Consider the following 24369-nt stretch of genomic DNA (forward strand, 5'->3'; position numbering starts at 1 on the left):
TTGTTTGTTTGTTTGTTTGAAAACAGGGTCTTGCTGGATAGCCTTGGCTGGCCTCAAACTCATGAGAATCCTGCTGCCTCAGGCTCTCGGAGGTGTGAGCCATCATGAACGACTATTGTTAATTTACTAAGAAATATTTTTATGATCGTACAACACTTAAGATTTACCATTTGAATCATTTTTAACTGATCAGTTCAGTGGCAAGCACATTCATGCTTGTGCAATTATTCCTATGATCCCTCTTCAGAACCCTTACACCTGTACCCATGAAACAAGTACTCTGGGTTCTAATTACTTCTCACTTCCCCTGCTCCCATCACCACACACAGTTCTGTAAGTTTTAGTGGAATACAGCCACGGTATCAGTTAAATGAGTTATCCCTGGCTGCTTTAGTAGACAGGAATAGTTAACAGAAACAACTTGGCCCACAAGGCCAAATTAACTTGCTCTCTGGCTCTTTATAAAAGAAGCTTACCAATTCTTAGTCTACATTGTCCCTAATCAATAGTCACTGAATCTGTGCTCCAGTAGAGCCAGGGCCATCACTAGATTCTCAAGGCAGACCTTCTTGTACTATGCAACAGGAGACAGGTCTATCTTATATGGAACCCAGATCTGTCCCTTTGCACTCTTGCTCACGCCCACCCTGTGTTGTGAGCACACACCCACCATTCCAAGCAAGAATGGAAAACTCAAATATCTACAAAAGAAATGTTGTGGGTTGAGTTATGTCCCCTTAAAAGGCAGACATTTATGTTTTAACTGTCAGGATTTGAGACTGGCCTTATTTAGAGATCGGATCTTTTCAGATGAATCAAGTGATATAGAAGTTGGACCTTCAAGTGACATGATTAGTGTCCTTTTAAAGAGGGGAAATCTGGCCACAAAAACCAGACACGTACACAGATAAAACAACAACAAACAATGAAGGCAGAAACCAGGATGATGATTCTACAGCCAAAATGGTCAAAGGCCACCAGTATACCACCAGGAGGGACAAGTCAAGCAGCCCATTTGTGTTCTAGGAGTGGGACACAGGGAAGCTGTAAACACTAAAGAATGAAGCTGTGCATGCAGCCTGCTTCTCTGCCTCTGAGTGGATGATTGGGGAATATCAACAACTTGACGAAACAATGTCCACACTAAGCTCAGCACTCTATGTAACTACTACTTGTTCTACTTATTCTGGCTTATCACTAATCCCCAGAATGGCGAAACATAGCTTCCTTTTTCCTCCCTTTAAAAAAATGTCAGCTATCTGATCTGCTGTGTAAATATCACACTAGTTTAAATAGATAATATCGTATTCTAGTTTCTTCCAGAAAACTCGGCCATCCATAGTCCACCTGTGATCTCTGTCTGTCTTAGTTATAGTTTCTCTTACTGTGGTAAAATTCCATGGTCAAAGCAACTTGGGGAAGAAAGGGTTTATTTCAGCTTATAGTTCCACATCACAGTCCATTATCTAAGGAAGTCAGGGTTGGAGCTCACACTGGGCAGGAACCTGGAGGCAGGAACTGATACAGAAGCCATGACAAAGTGCTAGTCACTGGCTTGCTCCCTCATGGCTTGCTCAGTCTGCTTTCTTCTAGCATCCAGTGTCCAGGGGTGGCACTACCTGCTATGGGATGCTCTCTCCTGCATCAATCACTAATAAAACTCCCCCAGAAGCTGACCTACATGCCAATCCAGTAGAGGAAATCTCTCAGTTGGGGTTTGCTCTTCCCAAATGACTATAGCCTGTGTAAAGCTGACATAAAAACTAGGTAGCACACTGTCAAATCAGTCTTCTGTTGGACAATGTCTCAAACCTGAAAACAGACATCAGGTCTGAATGATCTTTCCTGAACAGTCATACAAGAAGTAACTAAAAAGAACCAGGAAGTAAATTCCACATGGAGAAAAGGTCATGTGACATGGAAAGTGAGCCCATTCACAACTCTTGGCTTAGTGTCTACATAATAGTCATTGGACAATTGCATATACTTTTGAAGTTCTCTATTTAGCAGGATGATGTATCACTGGCTCACATCACAGGCTGCTGAAGGATAAAGTTGACCTGGTGCCTCAGAACTACAGACCCAACTACTACTGTAGCAAACTCTAGAGAAAACCACATCCATGCATATGATATACACAGATAAAAGAAGAATTTGCCTTAAGTATTTGTAGGCCTGATCATATTGACTTCGATGGGTTTGTCAATTATACTTTTGTAGTTTTTTCAAAGGATTAGAGGTGGAACACATTACTTCCACAAAAGCAACATGTATTTTTCACAGCAGCATAATGAAACGGTTTTTATGACTATTTATTCATTTGGGTTTTTTTTGTTTGTTTGTTAGTTTTTGTTTTTACTTTCCCAGTGTGTGCCCAAAAGCACTCTACATGATTCCCAAATGCCAGGCCCATAGTCTTCATTAGAAATCATAGAGAATGTTTCGTAAAAACACAGATCCCTGATCTCCACTCCAGATTTTATAGAACACCATTTCTAAAGTGGGATGGGAGAAGGTATGGCATTTTTGGGTTTACAAAGCAAATTCATAAACTCTAAGGAACAAGCTAGATTTATAACATGCATTCCTACAGCAACAACCACACTCTCCTGTATCCACTCTGGAGCTCCTCCCCCAACCCAGATGTCTACCACAGCAGTCAACTATATCAGCAGGTCTTCATAGTCAAACTCTACCTATGTTAACGAGGAAATAAATTAACAGGCGAACTCTCCATGGGAGAAACGTTCAGTCTTCAGAACAATCTATAGAGTTGGATACCACTTGCGTTGAAACAAGACAGTATATTTCTCTTGGTGCATCTCTATGTGCATAAATACATTTGTGGGGTCTGTAGGAAAATTTCTCCAAATTCTAAAAAAGGTATTAGCGAGTAGCCCTAGTATTCAGGAAGTGCTTGTAACTTCCGAAGTGTTTGCTGTATAGAAATCAATACTTCTATTAACAAGACATTCAAAACAAAATTTTATCAGCATGTTTGCTGATGCCGTGAGTTCCTACCACAAGAATCTGACTAACTGTAGTTCTTTATAACCCCAAACTTACTGTGTCACAGTTACAAAGACAATGGAGTTTAACATTATAGTTCTTCTGCCTCATTAAGAGTCTCATTAAGAGCACAGTATATATTTTCTTTAAAAGACTTTAAAATGGCCTGAGAGAGAGAGACAGTGAGAGCAAGAGAGAGAGACAGAGACACACAGAGAGAGAGCTATGTTACACCTACCTCTAAGTAATGAGTCACTTAATAGCAGGGGTAAGTTCTAAGTCCCAAGTTCTCAAGGAATATTAGCATTGTACAACCACCACATAGTATCATTACACAATTCTAGATGGGACAGGCCAATCACTTGACACAGCTACTTGATGCAATCAAAAAATGTGGTGAACATGAGATTCATGAGTCCACTGCTGGCACACCATGCCACAAGCCTTTACAATAAGCATTTTTGCAAGATGAAGAAGTACATGTTCAAATAATGATTTAAAGGATAGGATATAGGTAAGCCAGCAATAGTTATTATCATTATCAAGAATGGCGTTCTGGTTTGCTTCTGTTGCTGCTGTAAAACACTCTAACCAAAAGCAATTTGAGAGAGAAAGGGGTTCATTTCATCTAACACATCCAGGTCACATAGAGGGAAATCAGGGAAGGAACTTAAAGGTAGGAACCATGGAGATTCTTGCTGGCTCACTCACATGCTAACACTTAGGTAGCTTTCTTATACAACCCAGGGCCACTTGCATAGGGATGATGCTGCCCACTGTGGGCGGAGACGTCCTGTATTAATAGTCAAGACAATATCCCATAGGCATGCCACAGGCCAATGTGATTTAGGTATTTCTCAATTAGGACTTTCTTTCTCAGATGATTCTGGGCTGTGTCAAGTTGGCAGTTAAAGCTGACTATGACATAAATACTAGGCATAATTATATGCCCTACACTTTTATGTAACTCTTGTGACCATAGATTTTTGTATGCTAACATCACCACAAATATGTGAACTATAGGTTGGACCATCACTAGTTGATAGGAAGTTTTCAGTTTCAGTGTAATCTGTTGGGACCACAATCCAATGCATGATTCCTCAGTGTCAAAAACTCATTACAGGGCTGGAAGTGCAGCCATTAAAGGTTAGACTTACAACCAAATCATCAAAAACCCATACATACCATATGACTGTATATAACGCTCTATAGGATTTCGTGTGTGTGTGTGTGTGTGTGTGTGTGTGTGTGTGTGTGTGTGTTTATAAAATACATAACACAGGAAAAAAGGATTGTCCATTCTTAATGAGCTTAAACTCCTTCTCATGAGTGCCATTTCCCCTTGGAATGCAGCTTAGAATTGAATAGCTCTAGGGCTAAGCACTGATATGCTTAAGGGCCAAATCATACCTTAGATCATTTTCAGCATGACTAGAGACAGGCACATAGAAATAACATATTTCTTGTCTCCTATCCCCTGTCCACTCCTGTGTACCCACCTGCCCTGTGGATGAAAAGCAACTTGATGGATGCTTAAGTTACATTTTCAAAGACTTCCTTGTACCTTCTTTGTATGGTGGATAGGGAGCTGAACTAGCGTGTTAACTATGAATACGTGAGCTGTGTGTCTAGTTAATAACATGGTTCCCTAGGCACCTCTGCAGGAGGAGGGAGGAGGCAAGTACACTCACTGTTCCTGTAATAGCATACACAGAGGACACTGCCGATTCCCCTCTAATGACTAAGTTTTCAGCTCAGAAGAGAGTATCTAAGGAGAAGGGAGATGGGTGTGACCCAAGTACCTTAATAAGAAAGTCTGGCAACTGTCCAATCTTGGCCAGAGGGCTCAAGGCAAAATTGAGAGACACCACGGGAGCCATGGCGAAAAACATTTTAATCTTCTTTGCCAGCTCGGGTATCTGTGAAAATGCTATAAAACCTGTGGGGCCAAAGAAAGAATTAGATTGTCTACCACTGTCTCCACAAAACAGAAGGGTCACTCATTGTGCCCTACAGAGGAAGCCCAGTAACCAGCCACACGAGTTGAACACTTGAACAGCGCTCTCCAGCATTCTGGCTCAGAAACACAGAATTTAGGTCCAGATTTCAGCCTGCAATATGCATGGAAAGAAGCCCAGGGAAAGAGAACCAAGAAGTCTTCCTTGTCTCCACAGCAATGTGAATCTCCACAGCTCCACCCCACACTTCTACCCCTCCCTAATTTGCGAACCATCCAAGCAGAACACCAGTGAGTCGAAAGCCACTTTTAGACTCTCCTCACTGTAAAATATTTTTTATACTTCTCTCGGATCTCTCCATGCTACTTGTCTCCAGAACACTTTAGAAACAACAGACTTTAGACAAGTCACCTAGTCATAAAAGGGGTAACGTTGTCCCTGGAATACTTTAGAACAGTGGCCTTTAAGAGACAAGTCACCTAGTCATAAAAGAAGCAACATAAATAAAAAATAGAGAAGAACATGCAGCACCATTTTTCTGGAGGAGCAGGCAATTTAACAACATGTTAAACCCCTAAAAATCACTCATACTCTTCACTTTGTGAATCTCCTTGCAGAATGTACTCTATGCAGATCATGTGCCATGAACACGAAGGTGTTAGCGAACACCAAAATGGCAGAATTTAATAAGTCATGGAACATGTTCCCAGCCTCTCATTAGAGAAACTTGCTTGTTAAAATTAATGCTAATTTGCATTTTTAAACTTTGCAAAGTTTTGTACTTTTCTTTACAATACAAACACATTGAACTGAGAAGACAGCTCAATCCATAAAGTGCCTGCCATGCAAACCGAGCCTGAGCTTAAGCCCCAAAGTCCCTGTCACAAAGCCAGGTGTGGTGGTCTGCGATTTCAGTTTCAGCACTGGCATGGTGGAGACAGGTGTTTCCTTGAGTCACTTTTAGACTCCCTCACTGTAAAATATATAGACTGGCTTGTCTAGCCCAAGCCAGTGAGAGATTCAAGAGAATAAGATAGGCAATGCCTAAGAAAGGCTGACAGCCAAGGTTATGCTTTGGCCTACACACACACACATCTCACACACACACACACACACACATGTGCGCGCGTGCGCGGGGACATATTACTTTTATAATGAACATAAATAAAAATGCAAAAAGCTTTCAAAAACTATAAAGTATGAACTTTCATCTTGTAGTTGTGTTTCACTTAACTTTATTTCTTTAATTACTGATTTGTTTATTTTACATGAATCTAGGGGATAGACCCTGGGTTTCAAACACCTTAGGCAAGCATTCTACACTGAGCTGTATATATATTTTCTTATTGGCTCTTTAAGGTTTCTGACATTGGAAAACTTCCCATTTTTTTACCCTCTCACAACCCTACATTGCTTAAATTGGAAAACACCTAACAGGACATAGCTTACATCAATTCCTTCCAATTTTAAGATATTTAACAATTTATACTAAATTCTGAATTTCTGTAGATTATGACTGAACATTTCTTGCTCCACTCATGATTTCTGCTTGGCATTTAAAAAACATCTGTATCTGAAGTAACATCATTTTTGGTTAACATCACTTCACTTCAAGGGCATATGCCCTTTTCCCTCTTCATTGCATACATACCTATGGTGGTTCCTTGAGAGTGGCCCAGATAAAACACTTGTTCTTGACCAGTTGTATTCACAACGTAGTTAATTGCAGCAGGTAGGTCATATTTTGCCATCTCATCAAAACTACAATCCAAAAGACAAAGGACTCTTCAAATGAAATAGCACACAAAAAAGTAGAACAGCACCCAGATACTTAGCATGAAGTGTGTTAGCACACACTGAGCATGGCCGAAGAAGCCTGAATGCGTTCAGAGCACTAACTATGCCGAGGACCAAGGAAGTCCCCTGCATTCCCTTCCAATTATATCTCCTGAAGGTAGCAGCTCTAATTTTTCATGTCTATAAATTAGCTTTAGGGGTTGGGGATTTAGCTCAGTGGTAGAGCACTTGCCTTGCCTAGCAAGCGCAAGGCCCTGGGTTCTATCCTCAGCTCCGAAAAAAAAAATAGGTTTATTCACTTTGCATATTTCCTGTAAATGGGATTATATAACATACCTTCTTTCATACCTGGCTTCCTCCATGTTGGTACATGACTATAGCTGCTTATTCTCATGTTATTATGTTAATACACCATATTTAGATCATTGAATGTACTGCTGGCATGCATTTGAGTATTCGTTGTTGTGAAGAGTGTAAATTGTGTTACAATAAACATCTTCTAATAAATGCCTTTTGGTAAAAGTTCTCACTCTTGTGATTCATGACTAGGGTAGCTCTAGTTTCATCAAAAGGAAGCATCTATAGTGCCAGCCTTCTATAATACCTGGTACACTATGCTGTAGTCTTTAACTAGGTAAGGGTGATTGTGTGTGTGTGTGTGTGTGTGTGTGTGTGTGTGTGTGTGTGTGTGTGTGTGTGTGTCTTAGATGAGGAAAGTGACAACCCAGTTGCTAGAAAGCACTTAGAATAGCCAGGCTCTGTGGAGGCTCCTTCCTTGAATCCTTTACTTTAGGTCCAGTGAGTTTATGAGAGAGGCCTTTATTATCCCTATTTAATGGATAAGGAAATAGACACAGACAGTTTATAGCTGTGCCAAGTGTCACACAGCAGTTGATTGGTAGAGCCAGAAGTAAGAAAGAGAGACAGAGAGAGCAGTAAAATGAACCTAGAGTATGTGTGTTCCGGGGAAGGGGGTGCCTGATATCTAACCTAGCAGCTCCTCCCCAGTGCCGGGAATGTTAAGAATAACTTAAGAATGCCTACCTGAATCTAATCACTTATGAGTTCATTTATTTAAATTTACTTTCATGTTGGTTATTAAATTCCTGAGAAGTTTTACAATTGTTCAAAAGATACTGGTTTCCTTGAGAGTTACTCCTAAACCTACCTCCCAGCTAAATTTCCATGTATCTAAAGACACCCGAGTCATAATCAACTGCGATGTACCTGAAGGCCCAGAATTCTTCCTGAGAAACTGAAAGAGTCGTGTGTCTCCGAGACCAGGTGTTCCCTCTGCTGTTCCCCATCCACACATCAAAACCAGCATCGGCCAGAATGAAACCCAGGCTGTTATTGTCAGTGTTCGTGACCCAGTTACTAGAATCTGCCAGAAAGCCATGCTGAAGATACACGACTTGTCTGGGACCTGAAAAACATTGACATTTAAAAGGCGATATATCCAGTCTTCTCATGATGTCTTGCTAAGCAGTCAACAGTGAAGAGAAATCAAAGCAAACAGAACAACAGAAACAAATGAGCAAGCTGAGGGGCACATTTCCTTGAAACAGTGCTGACAAGGAAACAGCAAACTCCACTTCCTTTTTTATTTTTTGCATCTCTGCTAACAAACCATTGACTTAAGCATCAAAATAAAATTCAATAGATTTGGGGAACTTGCAAAACGTTTCTATAATTTGCTCACAATGATTCCAAATAAAATAAACTGGGAGGAAAATGTCACACACAACGAGATGGCTCTCTCCACCCGCAACAACAGAGATGCTTAGAACCCTAAGCAGAGATAACAGCAACTACTGACTGAGGTGAAGAGTAGGGGGATGGCAGAGACAGACACGAGTGCTTAGGGCAGCGAGGCTCATCATTTCTAACATTTGAACAGAACTCAGTATAGACGTTGAGTGGCAGTGACATGTCAATGTACACCACTGAAGGTCTGCTTAAAAGATGAGACTATGCGTGTACAGGGGCAGAGGCATATGGGAAATCTCTCTCTATTAATGTTTATAGTAGATTTAGTCATTGCCAAAATTTGGAAGTCTTGGTTGCTTAACCCTGCATCTGCTTGATTTTGAAGTGAGCCTAAACCTGTTATTTAAAAAAAGCAAAGTCTAATTTAAAAAAAAAAGTATAGTTGTAGAATAAAGTCTTATGGAAGAAGAGGACATGAGTCTGGGATGCGTCTGAGAAGGAGAACACAGAGGAACTGTGGGGGAGGGGAGAGTAGGTATGATAAACGTATGTGCTCACATATTAAATCCTCAAAACATGTTAAAGAAAGTTAAATAGAAAAAACACACATATGAATTCAAAATGGGTATATGAATTTATCTTCTCTTCACCTCTTCCTGAGACAGTTAAACTGCCAGAAAAACAAAGACTTGGAGGTACAACCCCGCTCCCCCACCCCCAGAAAACCTGACCTCGAGAGACTTATAGGGCTGAAACCATGCAGTCATTCACCTAGCAAAACCCTTATTCAGCACCACCTGTGTGACAGGGCCTCCTCAGCAATGGAGACATAGCAAGGAACAAACGCAAAAGAAAACAGCACCTTGGAAAATGAACCGGCCCCGAGTCCATTACCTTCTTTGCTTTCTAACGATACTTTAAGGCTACGTCAGCAAGACTGAATTTACTGCAAAGGGTCTACCTTCAAGGCACTGTGCTAGATGTACCATCCCTGCCTTCAATGAAGATTTTAGTTCATCTTGGGAAATATGAAAAATAATCATTAAAAGTTTGAAATTATAAACAGCATGACAAAAATTACTGAAACTCCTGCCTCTGGGAGTTAATCCAAAAAAACAAAAACAACAACAACAAAACTGAAGTATCATTTTTCTAGCCAAGGGCAGGCAAAGTGACTTCATCCTGGTCACCTAAACAGCTATCACCAAGCAGGCTGCGGACAGCAGTCCCATGGCTATACACTGTAATGCTGCCTGTGTGGTGAGGTGAATCTCGGGTGAAGTTAGGCTTGACAATGACTGTGGTTCACAAGAAGAAGGCTTGGTGTGTGGGGAATTCCTCCTGCCTCCCAAGACACGAGTCTTCATGGGAAGCTACTTCACTCCAAAAAGTCACGGGGAACCAGCTGAGGTCTAAGGAAGTAATTAAACCAAGGGCAAGGAGGAAGGAGGTCAAAGTTGCGTGTGTCAGCATGACACAGAACTCAATTTTCATGAGCCATAAAGTCTCACTGGATTGATTCAACTTCATAACTGGTAGCCAGGGACAGTGAGTGATTTTAGACTGCCAGGCTAAGGGGAGCCTTGCAATTCCTAGGGAAGGTTATGACCTCAGCCCAATGGCCCCACTTCAGGAATTAGCTTTAAATGGTAGAATTCTTTGCCTGGCCCAGGAATTGCAAGGCCCTCTGCAGTCTGACATCTTATGTTCCTTGCTAGTTTGGGAAGAGTGTGCATACCCCACAAAAAGATTGAGTATCTTTCTACAATAGCCGATTCTAAACAAAATGGTAAGAGGAACCTTGAATGTGGTATGTACCCATTTCCATGGTTCCTTATGAGGGAGTACAAAGCTAGAGCTTCCCCAAAGCTTCCATCTCCCAGAATTGGTCACATAACTCACCCAGTTCACAGGAGTTCAGTACCCAGCCAAGCAGAACCTATGCAAATTCAATGTCCAGGGGTTGGCACAACCATCCCTGAGGTAAACTTCAGCCTAATAGCCTTCTGAACAAACTCTACTCACATGATAACCTAAGCAAGCTTCTACAGTCTGAATAGCTTAACATATTCTATTCTACCAATTATGTTTGAGGCCTATGTCGTATATGGCTTACATTTTCATATCCATGTTAAGGATAAAGTGACCCATGTGTGGAGAAAACTGGCCCTAGAACATTCAGCCAGCAGTGTGCCAATACTGAGATCCAGGTCTTTCTCACATCAAACATCTTGCTTTTAGCCAGTGATCTAAAGGAAAAGTAATTTAAAAAACTAAAGTAGAAAAGAGGTATGCACACAAATATTAGCTCTATCTCCAGCCAGCTCATGGCAAGTCAAGTAGCCTATGCCAAAACTTTCTATGTGCTGAAACAATCCCAACAGATTATGAAACAGACACATGGCTTTGGCCCTGAACTGGAGAACCAGGAACTCCATGCACACAGCCTAGACTAGAAGGCCTTATTTTTGAAGTTTCCTTGGCTATTCCTAATCAGCCCACCAGAGCTGTATTCAAATCTACTTAAAGGGAGTCATGGCCAGCCACTTGATTCAGCAAGTTGGGCCAGGAAAGAATGAGTTACCTAAAATGCCCAGGAAAAAGCCAAAAGACATAGCCATCCCCCAACAAGCTTCCCAGGGGGATCATTAGGATTTGTTTCTCAGTGACTAATAAGAGTGGATTGTGGGGTTAATAGCTCTCTGGTACAGCAAAGCCTAGTGTGTGTGAAGCCCCAGGCTTGCTCTTCAGTTCCACGCAAATTAAAAACAACAATTGTGTTTTCACTTGTCCACAATAAAGCTCCTGAGTGAATTTTTATAGTCTAATTCTAGTTTGAAAATTTGGCCTTAGGGGAAAACAAAGTTCAAATACTATAGATTTTTGTTCCTTTCTGTTTTAGTGACAAAATACCTAAGAATGGTTAATTTATAAAAACAGAGATTTACCACTTTGAATTCCAGGCTCAGAAGTCTAAGGCTGCTGCTTTCTTCATTATCCCATTGGGTAGAAGTTGGCAGGGAAAAGGGCACAGGCCTTTTTACTTAACCTGCATAATGGCATTTTCCTCACCTGTGATACAGGCTAACCAGAGTCCTAACCATTCATTTGATGATTCATGTGTGACAGGAGGCACTTGGCTTGTCCACAGCAAGCAGTCAGATAGTTGTGTGGCCTCTGTCAGTGTCCAGGCCTTCACCTCTCTGCAAGTCTCTCTGCAGGAAAGGGAATGACTGCACTGCCTGAGTGAACACAAAGCCCTGCATCACTAGGTCCCATCTCTAACACGGTGCTGTTCTCCACACCCCCAGTGACCGTCCCTGTGATCATTAAGCAGCAAGAAGGCAGCAACGTGACCCACATCATTCACTGCAGTGCCTGTAGCAGCTGAAGCTGAAGCTGGCACAGGGCTCACACAGTAAAACTCAGCAAGCACAGGAAAGAGCAACACTTTCCTGATTCCTACCCACCCACCCACAACCTGAATCACCCTGTCCACACTGTGTACACCACCCACTCAGTAACCACTTAGTACTTAGCTGTTTCAACTGCAGATCTACTGTTATAGTCCTATGTTTAAGGCTTCCTTAATAAACTAACAATGCTGGCAATCTTATGATAAGACATCGTGATCATTGTTCTATTTTATTATACTCCTTGATAATTTCCTGCCATCTCTACTGTATTGACTAAATTTTATCATGGGTCTAGTTGTGTAGAAAAAAACATAATATCTATGGAATTCAGAAGTATCTGATAGTGATACTGAAATACAACACTCACAGATATGTGCAGATCATGAACTATCTAGGTACAGACACAGACAGAGAGAGATAGAGGCATTCCAAATGCTCCGTGTAGAACACTGAATTACAGAGATTCCTGCATAGTCAGAATGGTGAGATACCCTTTCCGTCATTCTTCTTGTTTATTTTGCAGACTGAATTTTGAAGAGAAGACCATGCCCCCACCCATCCACCCCTTGTCACGTAGAAAAAATCCATACCATACAACATGCCCATCACGCCTGTCTGGAACTGTCTTTTTGCCTTCCCTGCCTTTCCAGACCATCAGAGAAACTGAACATAACCACAACATGAGTCCACAGTTCAATGAATGCTGAGAAATGATTTCGCTCTGGAGAGCAGCAGAGAGGCTCACAGAGGGAGCATCAGCAGGGAGCATACAGAGATGATAACTTTGGCACCCAGCTTCCAGGCGGTTCTCCCCATTGTATGCATCTTAAGCATCTTCTGTCCACAGTAAATAAATTTAGATATCTTTCTGGAAACTTTCTTCTCTCCTTAAAGTTTAGGATAGACTCTCTGCCACAGAAGACTGGATGCTAAGAAATCAGGTACTGGAGATCATGGTGATGTTTGAAAGATAAAAAGAGAAGGTTCAGTTTCAGTCTATGCAGATGCCTCGCTGTGAGGGTAAGATGCATCCCTGTGAGGGAAAGGTGTCTCCCTGTGAGGGTCACATGCCTCGCTGTGAGGGCAAAGTGACTCCTAGGCCTTACAGCAATGATGGGTAAGTATTATTTTTCTCCATTAACAGATGAAAAAACTCGGACTTGGAGAGGTTTGGCAAACGGCTCTCCTCACACTCTCCCCTGAGGTGGTGCGTTTAGTATGCTCACACTAGGCGACATAGCTTCTAGTTGTTGCCCCCCACAGACATTGTCCATGGCTTCTCTGAGCCTGGAAGACAGGGAAGCCTTGACTCAAATGTGACCTAGAACAAGCGACATTTGGAATCTCAATGCTTCACTCACCCCAGTCCCAAGAGGGCTACAGAAGTACTCAGGGATAGGCTGAGTCCTTGGGCTGCAGCATTTTTGGGTTTTTGTTTGTTTGTTTGGTTTGGTTTTTTTTCAAGACAGAGTTTTTCTGTGTAGCTTTGCTGCCTGTTCTGTAACTCAGTTGGTAGACCAGGCTGGCTTCGAACTCACAGAGATCTGCCTGCCTCTGCCTCCAGAGTGCTGGGATGTGTGTAACCACCACCCAGCAGGCTGCAGCATTTTCAAAGCAAATGAGTCAGAGAAGACTTTGGACTCCACAGGGCCCCAACTGCACTTAGCCCCTTGGGGAAGGCCATAATTACACATGTTATCATCCATCTGAGTTCTTGTTGACCTAACTGCTGTGAAACAAACACAGAAGATATAGCCCCAGGGGCCTGATCTGTTCTGAGTGTCTGGGGAAATCTCTCAGGCACATGACATTTAGCAGCAGCTAGCCAAGTAGGGGAGGGGTGTGAGGAAAGGAAGGGGCAGGCAGAGCAGTGAATGCTCCTCTGTGCTACACTTCCTCTTTACTCCAACCTCGACCAGGGTATGGGAGACAAACTGCACAGTTACCACTACTTAAGTCCAAATGCAATCCCCTACCCAATGCACCATCAGAAGCTCAGTAAGCCTGAGCACGCACTCAGCTCAACCGGCATGTGCTCAGTGCCTCTGGCAAAAGGAATTACATGCCAGATTATTGTAGGCCTACTGAAGTTGCATTAAAATGTAATTAATTAAATAAATTAAATAAAGCCAAAAACCCACAAATGGTTTCCTTCAAAGGGAAGCTTTCTCTAAGGAAAAAACAAACAAACAAACAAAAAAACTAGAATTGGTCAGGATGCTAACGTAAATAACCAAATCAAAACAAAGTCCGGGAGGCTTTTCTGTGGAAGACAACTCACAAGCCATGTTATGACCTTCACCTATGACTCAAATGGCTCAGTGGGCAACCCCTGGAGAGACTATACCCAAGCCACAGTTGAGAAGCTGCTTCTGAACATCGCCTGTAGTTTCCAGGTCTTCACGGCCTAGGACGTTCCCTTACCAACCAGACGATCAGATGCAGAATTTTTCAGATACAGATGAGATTGTCTTTAAAAACTTGCTGATTTCTCAGTTAGGTAATTAGTAAGTAAATTTGTCTTGTGTTTTATTTTAATGTTGGCACAAGTAGTATTTCCTTGTTTTAACTAAATAAAGTCTATATTATGATTATCATGGGATCAGCTTGCTCAATACTTATCATATAAGGGCATGTTGTCAATTCAAGGATACTGCCTCCGCAGTCAAAATAACCAAGTGACTGCCCTTTGCCTTGGCTGTCTTGAACAGGAAATGAGTCATAAATCAAGAACAAAGATCTAGATATCTAAAAGTCTGCCAGGAGTATGTTATAAAGGTAGAAGCTTTTCAAATCCTTGGTCAAGTAGGAAATGAGAGCCTTGGAGCATTAACATTCAGCGTGAAGGCTGAGCAGATAAAAACAAAACCACTTCTCTTTAAATGATTAATTTCTGTATTTTAGTTCCTTTAAGCAGTCAGTAAATACAGTAGTGGCTCAGCATCTGATGAGAATGGTTCCCTCAAAGCGGGGAGATGGCTCAATGGGGAAGGGTACTTCCTGTGACCATGTGAGGATGAGTTCCAACGCCCCACCACCCACATACAAAACCTGACAGAGTGTGAGACAGAGACAAGAGGATCACTAGGGCTTGCTGGCTACCAGGTTAGTTCCAGGCTCAGTGAGAGACCTTGTCTCAAAGGGCTAGGGTAGAGAATGACAGACACAGAAGAACATCTAATGTCTCCTCTGGCATTCACAAGGATGTACACACACACACACACACACACACACACACACGCACGCACGCACACATGTACACATTAGATAAATACACTTTTAAATGGAAAATTGCAGGCATGATCGCCAATAACCACACGTACAAAAGCCTGTTGCTCTGGAAGGGGTGAAAAATGCAGACAAGCAGCCTAGACAGAATATTAAGGAACATATATATCTTCATCCATTAGACCCATAAAGATTGTTGCCTCACAAAAATCACACAACAGCCGAGCTTTTGGCAACTTCATCTGCAAAATGACAAAAGACAGAGGAAGTCAAAGAGGCTGGCACAGGAGGCAGCAGGCAGCAGAGTTTACAGCTCGACATGGGCAGAGTAGGCACACACAACCTGACACACTTGAGGGAAGCTATTCATACTGCCTGAAGAGCCCATTCATCATTTATCTGTAAACAAGTGTCCCCTAAGAATGTCATCCTGATAAATAAATAACACTTTAATGTATCTTATAATTACCTGTAAAGAATAAGCTGTACGGAATTATTTTCTATATGCTAAAAGCACTAATTTCATAAAATATAACATTAAATTTTCATATTCCTGCTTTGAGATTCTTTTTTGCTGGTACATGGGGATCCCTCCCATCTTCCAAAAAAAAGTGAGTCACTGAAGATTCTCTCAGCTTCTGCATTGTCTCAGGTACCTATCTGAATAGTAACAAGAGCCTAAAGTGAAATGTGATCAGAACTAGGGAGAAAGGGATTAACAAGGGATATTTTGCAGGTAACCTAGAGACGGGGAGTCAAGAATGATTCTGCACGGGTTGTGGATACAGCTTGACAGCAGCGCCTCCCTAGCCTGCACAAGGACCTGAGTTCAATCCCCAGCACTGTCAAACAAACCGATAATGACATTGCAATTTCTAGTCTAGGTTATTGGAAGAACAATGGTGCTATTAATAGGAAGTCAGAAGGGAAGTGGCATTCACGAGATTGGTGTCATTTTGGGGGCTGTGTATTCTCTTCGGCTTTTTTGGCTTTCAGCATGGCAGATTAACAGCCCTGACCACACTGTTCTTCAATAGACATAATAAAGAGCCTCTGTCCAGAACTTGGGCTTAGACCACAAAGATCGAACCATAGGAAAGGCATCTATGTAGTACTTAACGAAAATCAAACCTCCTTACCTCCTTTAGAAAACTGAGTCACAGAATTCCTTGAAAAGCCCCTTCTGAGGCTGGCTGGTAAACACACAGATAACTGACCTCCCCAGGGGACGGGGGGGGGGGGGGGGGGGGGGGGGGCTCCTCAGAACTGTGAAGGAAGATGGGGACCTAAAGCTAAAGCCAGCTTTGGCTGAGAACACTCTCAGGCTGGGTTCCGCATTCTGAAGACAAGAGGATCTATTTCCCTAGCCTGAAAGGGGCCACCTAATTCCTCCAAAGATCGCTGTCTCTTTGTTTGAGAGGGCACCTTCCCTCACCTCCACCTGCCAGTGGGATGTGTGTGCACAAGACAGGATCCCTGCATGCTTTAATTACAGTGTGGAGACAGAAGTGGGGAGTGGATGCAGAAACAGAGCTGGGACAATCTCTCAGCATGGTTTTACCGGGGACGTTTGAACAATGGCTCATACTAGTAATTACTAATTGACTAAGTACTTTATAGGAAATAAAATCCATATTTATTTGTCTTTAGATAGAATCTAAAACTTATGTACGAGTATTTTTCTGGAAAAAAAAAGGGAAGGAAACTAAGATCATGTGCTTGTTCTTGCAAAATATATACTTTATGTGTTTGTGAGCAGGAAACACAGATCAGTGCAGTTCATCATTCATTTTGTAACAGATTCACAAGGGAAATACAATAGTATAGAGCTATAAACACTAAAACAAAAACTCAATTGAATTTCAAAAAGAACACTCTCATAGCCACATAAGCATTATTTAGTGCCTTGTGATAGGCAGAACCTAGATAGACGTATCAGATAACACAGAGAAAGCTAAGGCAGATGTTGATGCAAAACTCACGCTCGCCCAGGATTTGTTGCTGGCTTTGAATAAACCCTTGAGAAGCATGTGAGGCAAAGAACACGCTCTGTGTAGTTTTAACCCTGACAGAAGACAGAGCCAGCCCATTACCTTAACCCGGACCGTATTTTTTCGTAGAGCAATAGGCTACATCTTGAGAGATGATAGAAAGAAGTTCTATTATCCCAATAGCTGTTAACATTTTCAGGTAGTATGTCTAGAAATGCCATCATCTCATCAGGACCACAGTTTTGCTTGAGTTACAAATTGATCAAAAAAAGGATATAAATATATGCCCAGGCCCATATTTTTAAGGCAAATCTATAAGAACTTTTATATACTCCTAGTAAAATTCATTGTCAATACATTCATACATAGAAAGCAATTTTTCAAAAGCCTGTCAAAAACACAATTCATGTATCTTCTGACGTCAAAATTCTTTGGGGGCAATTTATCTTCTAAATAAACCTGCACTATATGTATATTTTTTTGTTTTGTTTTATTGTTTTGAGCAGCAATATTTGTTAACTGAAAATTCAAAGCAGTAGAAATGCTCATTAACTGAACACTTGTTAAGCAAATTCATGATACAAACATACAATAGAATAGGCAAATGCTCTGTGAATTACTGGTAAAATCTCTGTGATGGTAAATAAATTCGCTTTTTGTGAGTTTGCTGATAGCAAATAAGTAAACAAACAAACAAATAAATAAAACACTATGTCCTTTATAGGACCTTTTGAACTTAAAAGGTGGCAACAGAAAAATAATCCATATTGGGGTTTTTTGGGTTTTTGTTTTGTTTTGGTTTTGGTTTTGGTTTTTCGAGACAGAGTTTGTCTGTATAGCTTTGCGCCTTTCCTGGAACTCGCTCTGTAGACCAGGCTGGCCTCAAACTCACAAAGATCCACCTGGCTCTGCCTCCCGAGTGCTGGGATTAAGCCATATTGGTTTCTAATGAAGGTACAAAGATTTTAAATGAAGATATTATACAAGAACACTTTCTAAAAACTAGGAAGTAAGAAAGAAAAATTATTCACTGTATATTTCTTGATTTTTCTCATATATTATTTGTATATTATATATATGTATATATATATATATATATATATATTACTTGACTATATTATAGTGCTTAAATAGATTACCTTTTCAAAAAAAATGAGTACTTTTTAAACTGCTAAAGGCAACTATTTAATGCTCAGAACAGTTCATTACATAAATGCTTCCTTGACAAACAAGAGAGGCAGATATTTTGATACTCTACATGGAATCTGACCTTTGAACCTAGTACAAACTATGAAATTAGACAAAGCCACTCTGGCTTTAAAACAGTTACCTCAGCTTAGCTGGGACTTTGGCCTCCAGCCTGTCCAGTGGCAATACTGTCAAATGAAGCCTGAACTTGGTCACCAACTAAGAAAATACGGTGACTTCCAATACATCTTGCCACAGAAAACACCCATACCTTTGTCTGAATGATTCTTCCGCCCATGAGGGATTCTGTGAAGACGCAGAATATACCCATCCTCTGTCTGGACTGAGTGCTCCTCACCAGGGTATCCCCAGTACATGATCAGTTCAGTCTGGGAAGAGAGAGGACAACAGACATTCTATGCTGGACTCTGATTCTTCAATCTCCAGAAATAATAGGCACAGGAGAAAACAAATGCAATGATACTGTTTTTAGCCTTTTAAAGGAAATCATTGCTCCTTGAGTCTGCTCAATCTAGTAGCCAACAGCCCATCTCAAGACCCATTCTTTTACACTCACAGGTATCCCATCATTCTAGAATGTTCTACACCAAGTGTGTCAAATTTGGGGCCTTGTTGTTTCCATCGTGCCTACCAGGCACAAATAAACACTTCTTTTCTAAATATGACAGCTAACACTTTTCATGTTTCATAAAATTCCTAGCCTAGGCAATAAGGCTAAAAAATTTCACTTTCATCCATGGACCCAGAAACAATTCACTAGAATATCAAGGTGAGGTTGAAGGAAAGCTGGGAAATCTGAGAAATGGGAAACCATCATCAAATTCACTTCTCCACAAGGAAAGATCCATGGAAAGTATCACTGGGAGCTCAGTGGGAGAGCATAAATCAATTACTTGGAAGACTGAAATGTTCATTATCCTCTCTGCCATAAATATGTGAAAGACTTTAATTTCATTATTCCCTTAGGAAGGAATTGTTACAACAGGGAGATGCCAAAGAAAAGCTTAACCTTGGCCTGTATCATGCCATACTATGCTGTCTTCCTGGAAATTTTTCTGTCTCTGTAGTCACCAATTCTTCAGCTGGGTCAATCCAGTGTCTATTTTAAAGTGGTTGTCTCTTTAATAATCTATATTTTCTTGCTATTGTATTCTTATATGTGGTTTTTCCCAGATTCCACTGTTTAATTAAAATTACTAATTTTGAAATTAATTCAGGGGTTAATTTTTTTGCGTATATCTTCTAACAATTCCTTCTAATATTTTCACAATTATATTGAGTTATGTTCCCTGGATATTCTCAATCACAGCCCATGTTCAACACTCAACAAAGGCATTCTTGTAAAGGGCTTACACGGTTTTATCAGTTTTAAAGTGTGTTTAAAATGATTTAAAAATGAAATTACTGAAACACATTATTTAGCGTAAGCCCTGTATTGTGTTCAGCAATCTAACAAAGCTCCTTGTGGAAGTGGTATCTAGTGGGAAAAGTCTAGCAAATGACATCTGCAATTCAGAAAAATCGAAAATCATAATGAGCCATAAAGAGATTAGAATTATGACTTCCCACAGCTCATAGAAATCTATTTAAGAAAATAACACTAGGCATCATTGCATTTTAAAAGTACGTGACTTTTAGAAACTCACCACGTTCATGTTTGCTTCAGGGTCCACAGCTGAGACGGACCCCATGGGCCCCCCAAAAAGCAGGATCCCAAGGACAAGGCAGACCACCATGCCCATGAGCCCCATCTTCCTCCGTTTAAACCAGCCAGCTGAATTTTACCACACGAACATGCATCAACTGATCAATTCCTTCTTGAAAAGTCTTGAAGCAAGTGTCGGATAAAATCTAAGCTGTGAAACAAATGGCCCACGAAGTTGCTAAAAGGGGAAAACATGGATTTATTTTTACTAAGGAGCCTCCAGAGCCACCACCCACAGTTAATACACAATATATGCTTCCTCAGACACCCACTTACCATCTCCTCACAAAGTTAAGCAAACTACTGCTAGAGAAGCAACGTGGAGAGGATAAGAAAAAGGGAGAGCCATAGAATTCCCCACCTTCGTCCCTCTACTTGGAATTTAAAGATATTTTCAAGTTCAGCCAGCGTCTGTTCTTGCCTAATACTATCTCTGCAATTTGTTCTTTCCCGAAACTGTATGTCAGGATTCAAAACCAAATGACTGAATGGGAAAGCAAATTACATCATATGTATACATAATTCAGCAATGAACACACAATATGGACAAATCCCAAAATAACTATGCTACATCAAATAAGTCAGGAGGTGGGGAAGAGGTGAAAGGGAAGGAATGTTCCAATGTATGTAAAACTTGAAGAAAATGTAACATAGTCCATACTGCCAGAAAACAGATTAGTCTGAGAAGACAGGAGGGGACAATCCCAGGGATCATGCACAGGGACTCTTGGGGGTGATGCCCACCTTTATACCACTGAATATACTAATTTCCCAGGTATTTGCACATGCCAAAACTTAGAAATTTCTAAATGTCCTGCCAGTCTACTTTAATACCCCAGTACTGTTGTTTGAAATAATGAATAAATACACTCTCCTAAACCAAGTATTCCACATTTCTGGAAACTGGCTCTCAGGAGATTGCAGAGAACTGACTCCCTTCAGTAGAGCAATTTCTCCTAAAGTTATTTCTCCAAGGAACAGTGAATCTCTGCATTCTAGACAGAAGAGGATATTATTTTGAGTTTGTGCTGGCCAAGCAAGCTTATGGCTTTTAGTTGCCAGCACAGCGTTCTGTAGCACAGTCCAAGGCTACCTTTTATCTTAAGGTTACTGTCCCAGGCGTGCTTCAGAATTAGGGAACAACAACAAAAATAAATAAATAAATATAAATAAATAAAATTTTTTAAAAGACCGAAAGAGGGGAGAGTGTGAGAAAATGAAGGTTCTCAGCACAACCTAAAGTAAGTCGGTGGTGGGAGCCGGTTTTACAGAACCCGGATGCGGTCTCCAAAGCGCACTCACTCCAGAAGGGTGACAGGGAAGCTCTGCACACACAAGATCACCCAGTAGACGTTCCTTCCAACACAACACTGTTGCTCAATAAACTTGACAAGAAATCTCACAGCAGAGACTGTGCAATAAGGCTCTAAGCTGCTGCTTAGTGTGCTATTCTAGCCTCTCAGAACACCTTTACCACAGTATTTATTTATGGCTTTGTAACAATCCAACTCATTATCGGTCTGCCTTTATTTCACCCCAGAAAGGTGGAAGGGCGGAGCTGAAGTTTAACTCAACTTTGAACCTTCAGGATCCTGCCAGGTCCTGCACAAACCAAATGTACAGGTGTTGCTTTAAAAAAAAAAAAAATGGGATGGAGCAGCTACGCAGTTCAGTGACAGATGAAAATATGGGCCCAATGTAGTTTTTCAATAACTTTTAGCTATTGGTAATACCCAGCCTGCAAACAGTGCCTCCTACGGCCTACTCCTCTACCAACCCGACAGTACTAAGACCATTTTTCAGGATAACATGGTCACTCCAGTCAAATACTAAATAGCAAAGAGCTAGCTAGAGTACAGCAGTATCACTGGGATTTTAACCAGGACCCACACCCAAGTTTGCTGTTGACCATGTGTTTGGCTAGCACTACCTGGGAGAGATAACGGGAGGAATGGCCGAGGTAGACTAAGAAGAAGGCGTTCTATTTATCCCCCAGTGCATGAACTCTGGGCAGGTTCCCTGATCTGTGATCGCGCCTGTCCAGGAAGCAGGAGGGCTCTCGGAGAAGGATAAACTATTTTGGGGGAAAGACCCACCCTCAAAGCACTTGCAAGTGCCCGCGGCAGAACTCGCCTAGGAGCTGAGCAACTGGGGGCCAGAGACCGTGGTGGGACCTCCCCCACCAGCCCTGGGGACCCTCAGGACACCAGCTCCCGAGCCCGCTGCATCCAGCCAGGCCCAGGCCATCACTCACCCGCAGCGGTCTTCCAAACTCGGTTTCCACTAGCAGTGCCCACTGCAACCCAGGAGAATGTGGCCAGCCTGCAGGCTACATGGACATGGTGGGAGGGCAGAGCCTGCCCAGGTCTTTAGCACAGCCAATCAGAGCAGCCCACCACCGGGAAGTGCCCCGTGACACCACCCCTCCTGGCCATCTGCTTAGCCACAGCCTACTCAAAGGAGCATGCGCCTTCTCTCTGGCACCCGCCCAGCCCAGCCTGGCCCAGCTCCAAGCCGCACGCCAGAGCTGCCTCCTGCTCCAGAGCTGGAAGATACTCTGTACACTCAGCACTTAGCAAAGCATCCTTAACTTTTTCCTTTCATGACCCCTTTTCATTTCATAAATTGTCTTTCAACCTCCACTAGATAGGTATACAAAATAGGTACACAAATTAAGCATTTTTTCATAATAAAAATAAAAAATGAAGAAATGATTTTAAAACAGTTATTTGGTATTATATATGTGTACATATAATTATATACGTATAATCTTACCATTTTTTGGAAACAAATTTGTGTACTAGAGACTGGTGTGCTTATTTTTACATAAACAAATCTTGACTGAATACTTGATATTGCAGAACCCATTCAACATCATCCACAGTTTTCAGAATTGATTGGTATTTTGGTGTTATAATTGTCCTTGGTGAGACCACTGCAGCACATAAATATGTAGTACAGAATGGCAGAGGTATGGTTAGAGCCATTTCAAAAACTGCCTGAAGTTCTGTCTCAAGCCAAAATCCAGTTTGTGGCTTTTCAGGAAACGCAACAATAACTTTTAAAACCAAACATTGTAACACAATAGAATCCAAAGGTAAGCTGATTTTATACTTGCATGCTGAGTAATGATGGTGAGGAACTATTAAAAGCCTTGGCTTTCCATATTTTAACTGTTATCATTGTATAAAGAGCAGAAAACTTTGGATGTGCAGTACAAAAACTGTGAACCATAGTACAGAGTGGTCACCAACATGAGCAAGGGTATTGCAGGCTGTCTGGCTGTGGAGCATGCAGGCACACACAGAACAAAGGGTGCATGTTGCATGCTCAGAGCCAAGACTACAGTGATAGTGTGCAAAATAACGTAGGCAAGTACTGCCAGAAACACATCCATATTGTTATATGTTTCATTTTGGATTTTCTTTCGGTCACCACAAATTCAGAAGCCCTTTTCTGTGACCAATTTTTTTTCCGTGACATCCCCACCTGTGGGGTTGTGACCTACAGTTTAAGAAGCTGGGACATAGAACACATGAACTTTATAAATAAAAACAAATTACAAGCTTCACATAACATGCTTAATGCAGATCATGGTGTGAATTACTCACTGTACAGATTATGGTTTCTAAACCCCTATTCTGCTCATTTCTAATGGAAAGAAACTCACTAAGATTAAATAAACTAGAAGGAGCTTGTTAGCTTGGGGTTCAGTGGCCAAAGTGTTCCCTTTTCTTCTAACCAAGAAAACAAATTAGTGAAGGTTTTTCAATAGAAGGCAGTTAATAGAATGGTTACTCTGGAAACTGAGGTCAGCTGTGGAGACAATGAGACTATTAGGCTACTCCAAAAACAGTCTAATCAAGAGTCAATCGTTTAGACAATGGTAGTGCTGGCAGCAGAGTGAGCGAGCAGTCAGATGTAGGGATGCTCATGAAGAGACAGCAGGACTTGCCAGCAGACTAAACGGAGGTAGGAGAGGGAGAAAAGGACCAAGGACAGTACTGTCACAGTGAGCAAAACAGCAGTACCAGAAGCTAAATTGGAGATAATACAAGGAAGAGACGGTGAGAAGCTAACCAAGCTTGTTGTATAATAGATGTGTTGATTTGGAAATGCCTGTTAAAGAATTTCATCAGGTAAGTTCACATCAGAAAAGAAATTGGTTGCAAAGATAAAGGCATTGCTGAAAAGCTGAGCCAGGTGTGGCCGGGTGCCTGAGAGGTTACTAGCAACAGTGGGAAGGGCCGGGGCACAACAGGGAGAAGATAATGTCATCAGAGATTGAAGACTGAGCTGCAGACTCTGCCACAGACTCCTAAAAACAATAGAAGGATCTATAAATG

The 24369-nt window shown here is 41.5% G+C and overlaps 1 protein-coding gene across 2 annotated transcripts in view; it reads right to left on the reverse strand.

Moving 5' to 3' along the window:
• Lipa (lipase A, lysosomal acid type) overlaps positions 1-22459 on the reverse strand; it is a 38795-nt gene extending 16336 nt beyond the window's left edge. Inside the window, exons 1-6 of one of the 2 annotated variants that reach the window (XM_036166982.1) lie at positions 22278-22459; positions 19965-20201; positions 18569-18686; positions 7992-8190; positions 6619-6728; positions 4812-4948 (exon numbers count right to left, since the gene is read on the reverse strand). In XM_036166982.1, the coding sequence (XP_036022875.1) occupies positions 4812-4948; positions 6619-6728; positions 7992-8190; positions 18569-18686; positions 19965-20069 (669 nt within the window). In that variant the 5' untranslated portion in view covers positions 20070-20201; positions 22278-22459. The remainder of the gene's footprint in view (positions 1-4811; positions 4949-6618; positions 6729-7991; positions 8191-18568; positions 18687-19964; positions 20202-22277) is intronic. The other variant, XM_036166973.1, reaches the window with a different exon arrangement.
• Positions 22460-24369: the final 1910 nt, after the last annotated feature.

Source organism: Onychomys torridus, chromosome 1 (genome assembly GCF_903995425.1).
Source record: "Onychomys torridus chromosome 1, mOncTor1.1, whole genome shotgun sequence".
Taxonomy (NCBI): Eukaryota; Metazoa; Chordata; class Mammalia; order Rodentia; family Cricetidae; genus Onychomys; species Onychomys torridus.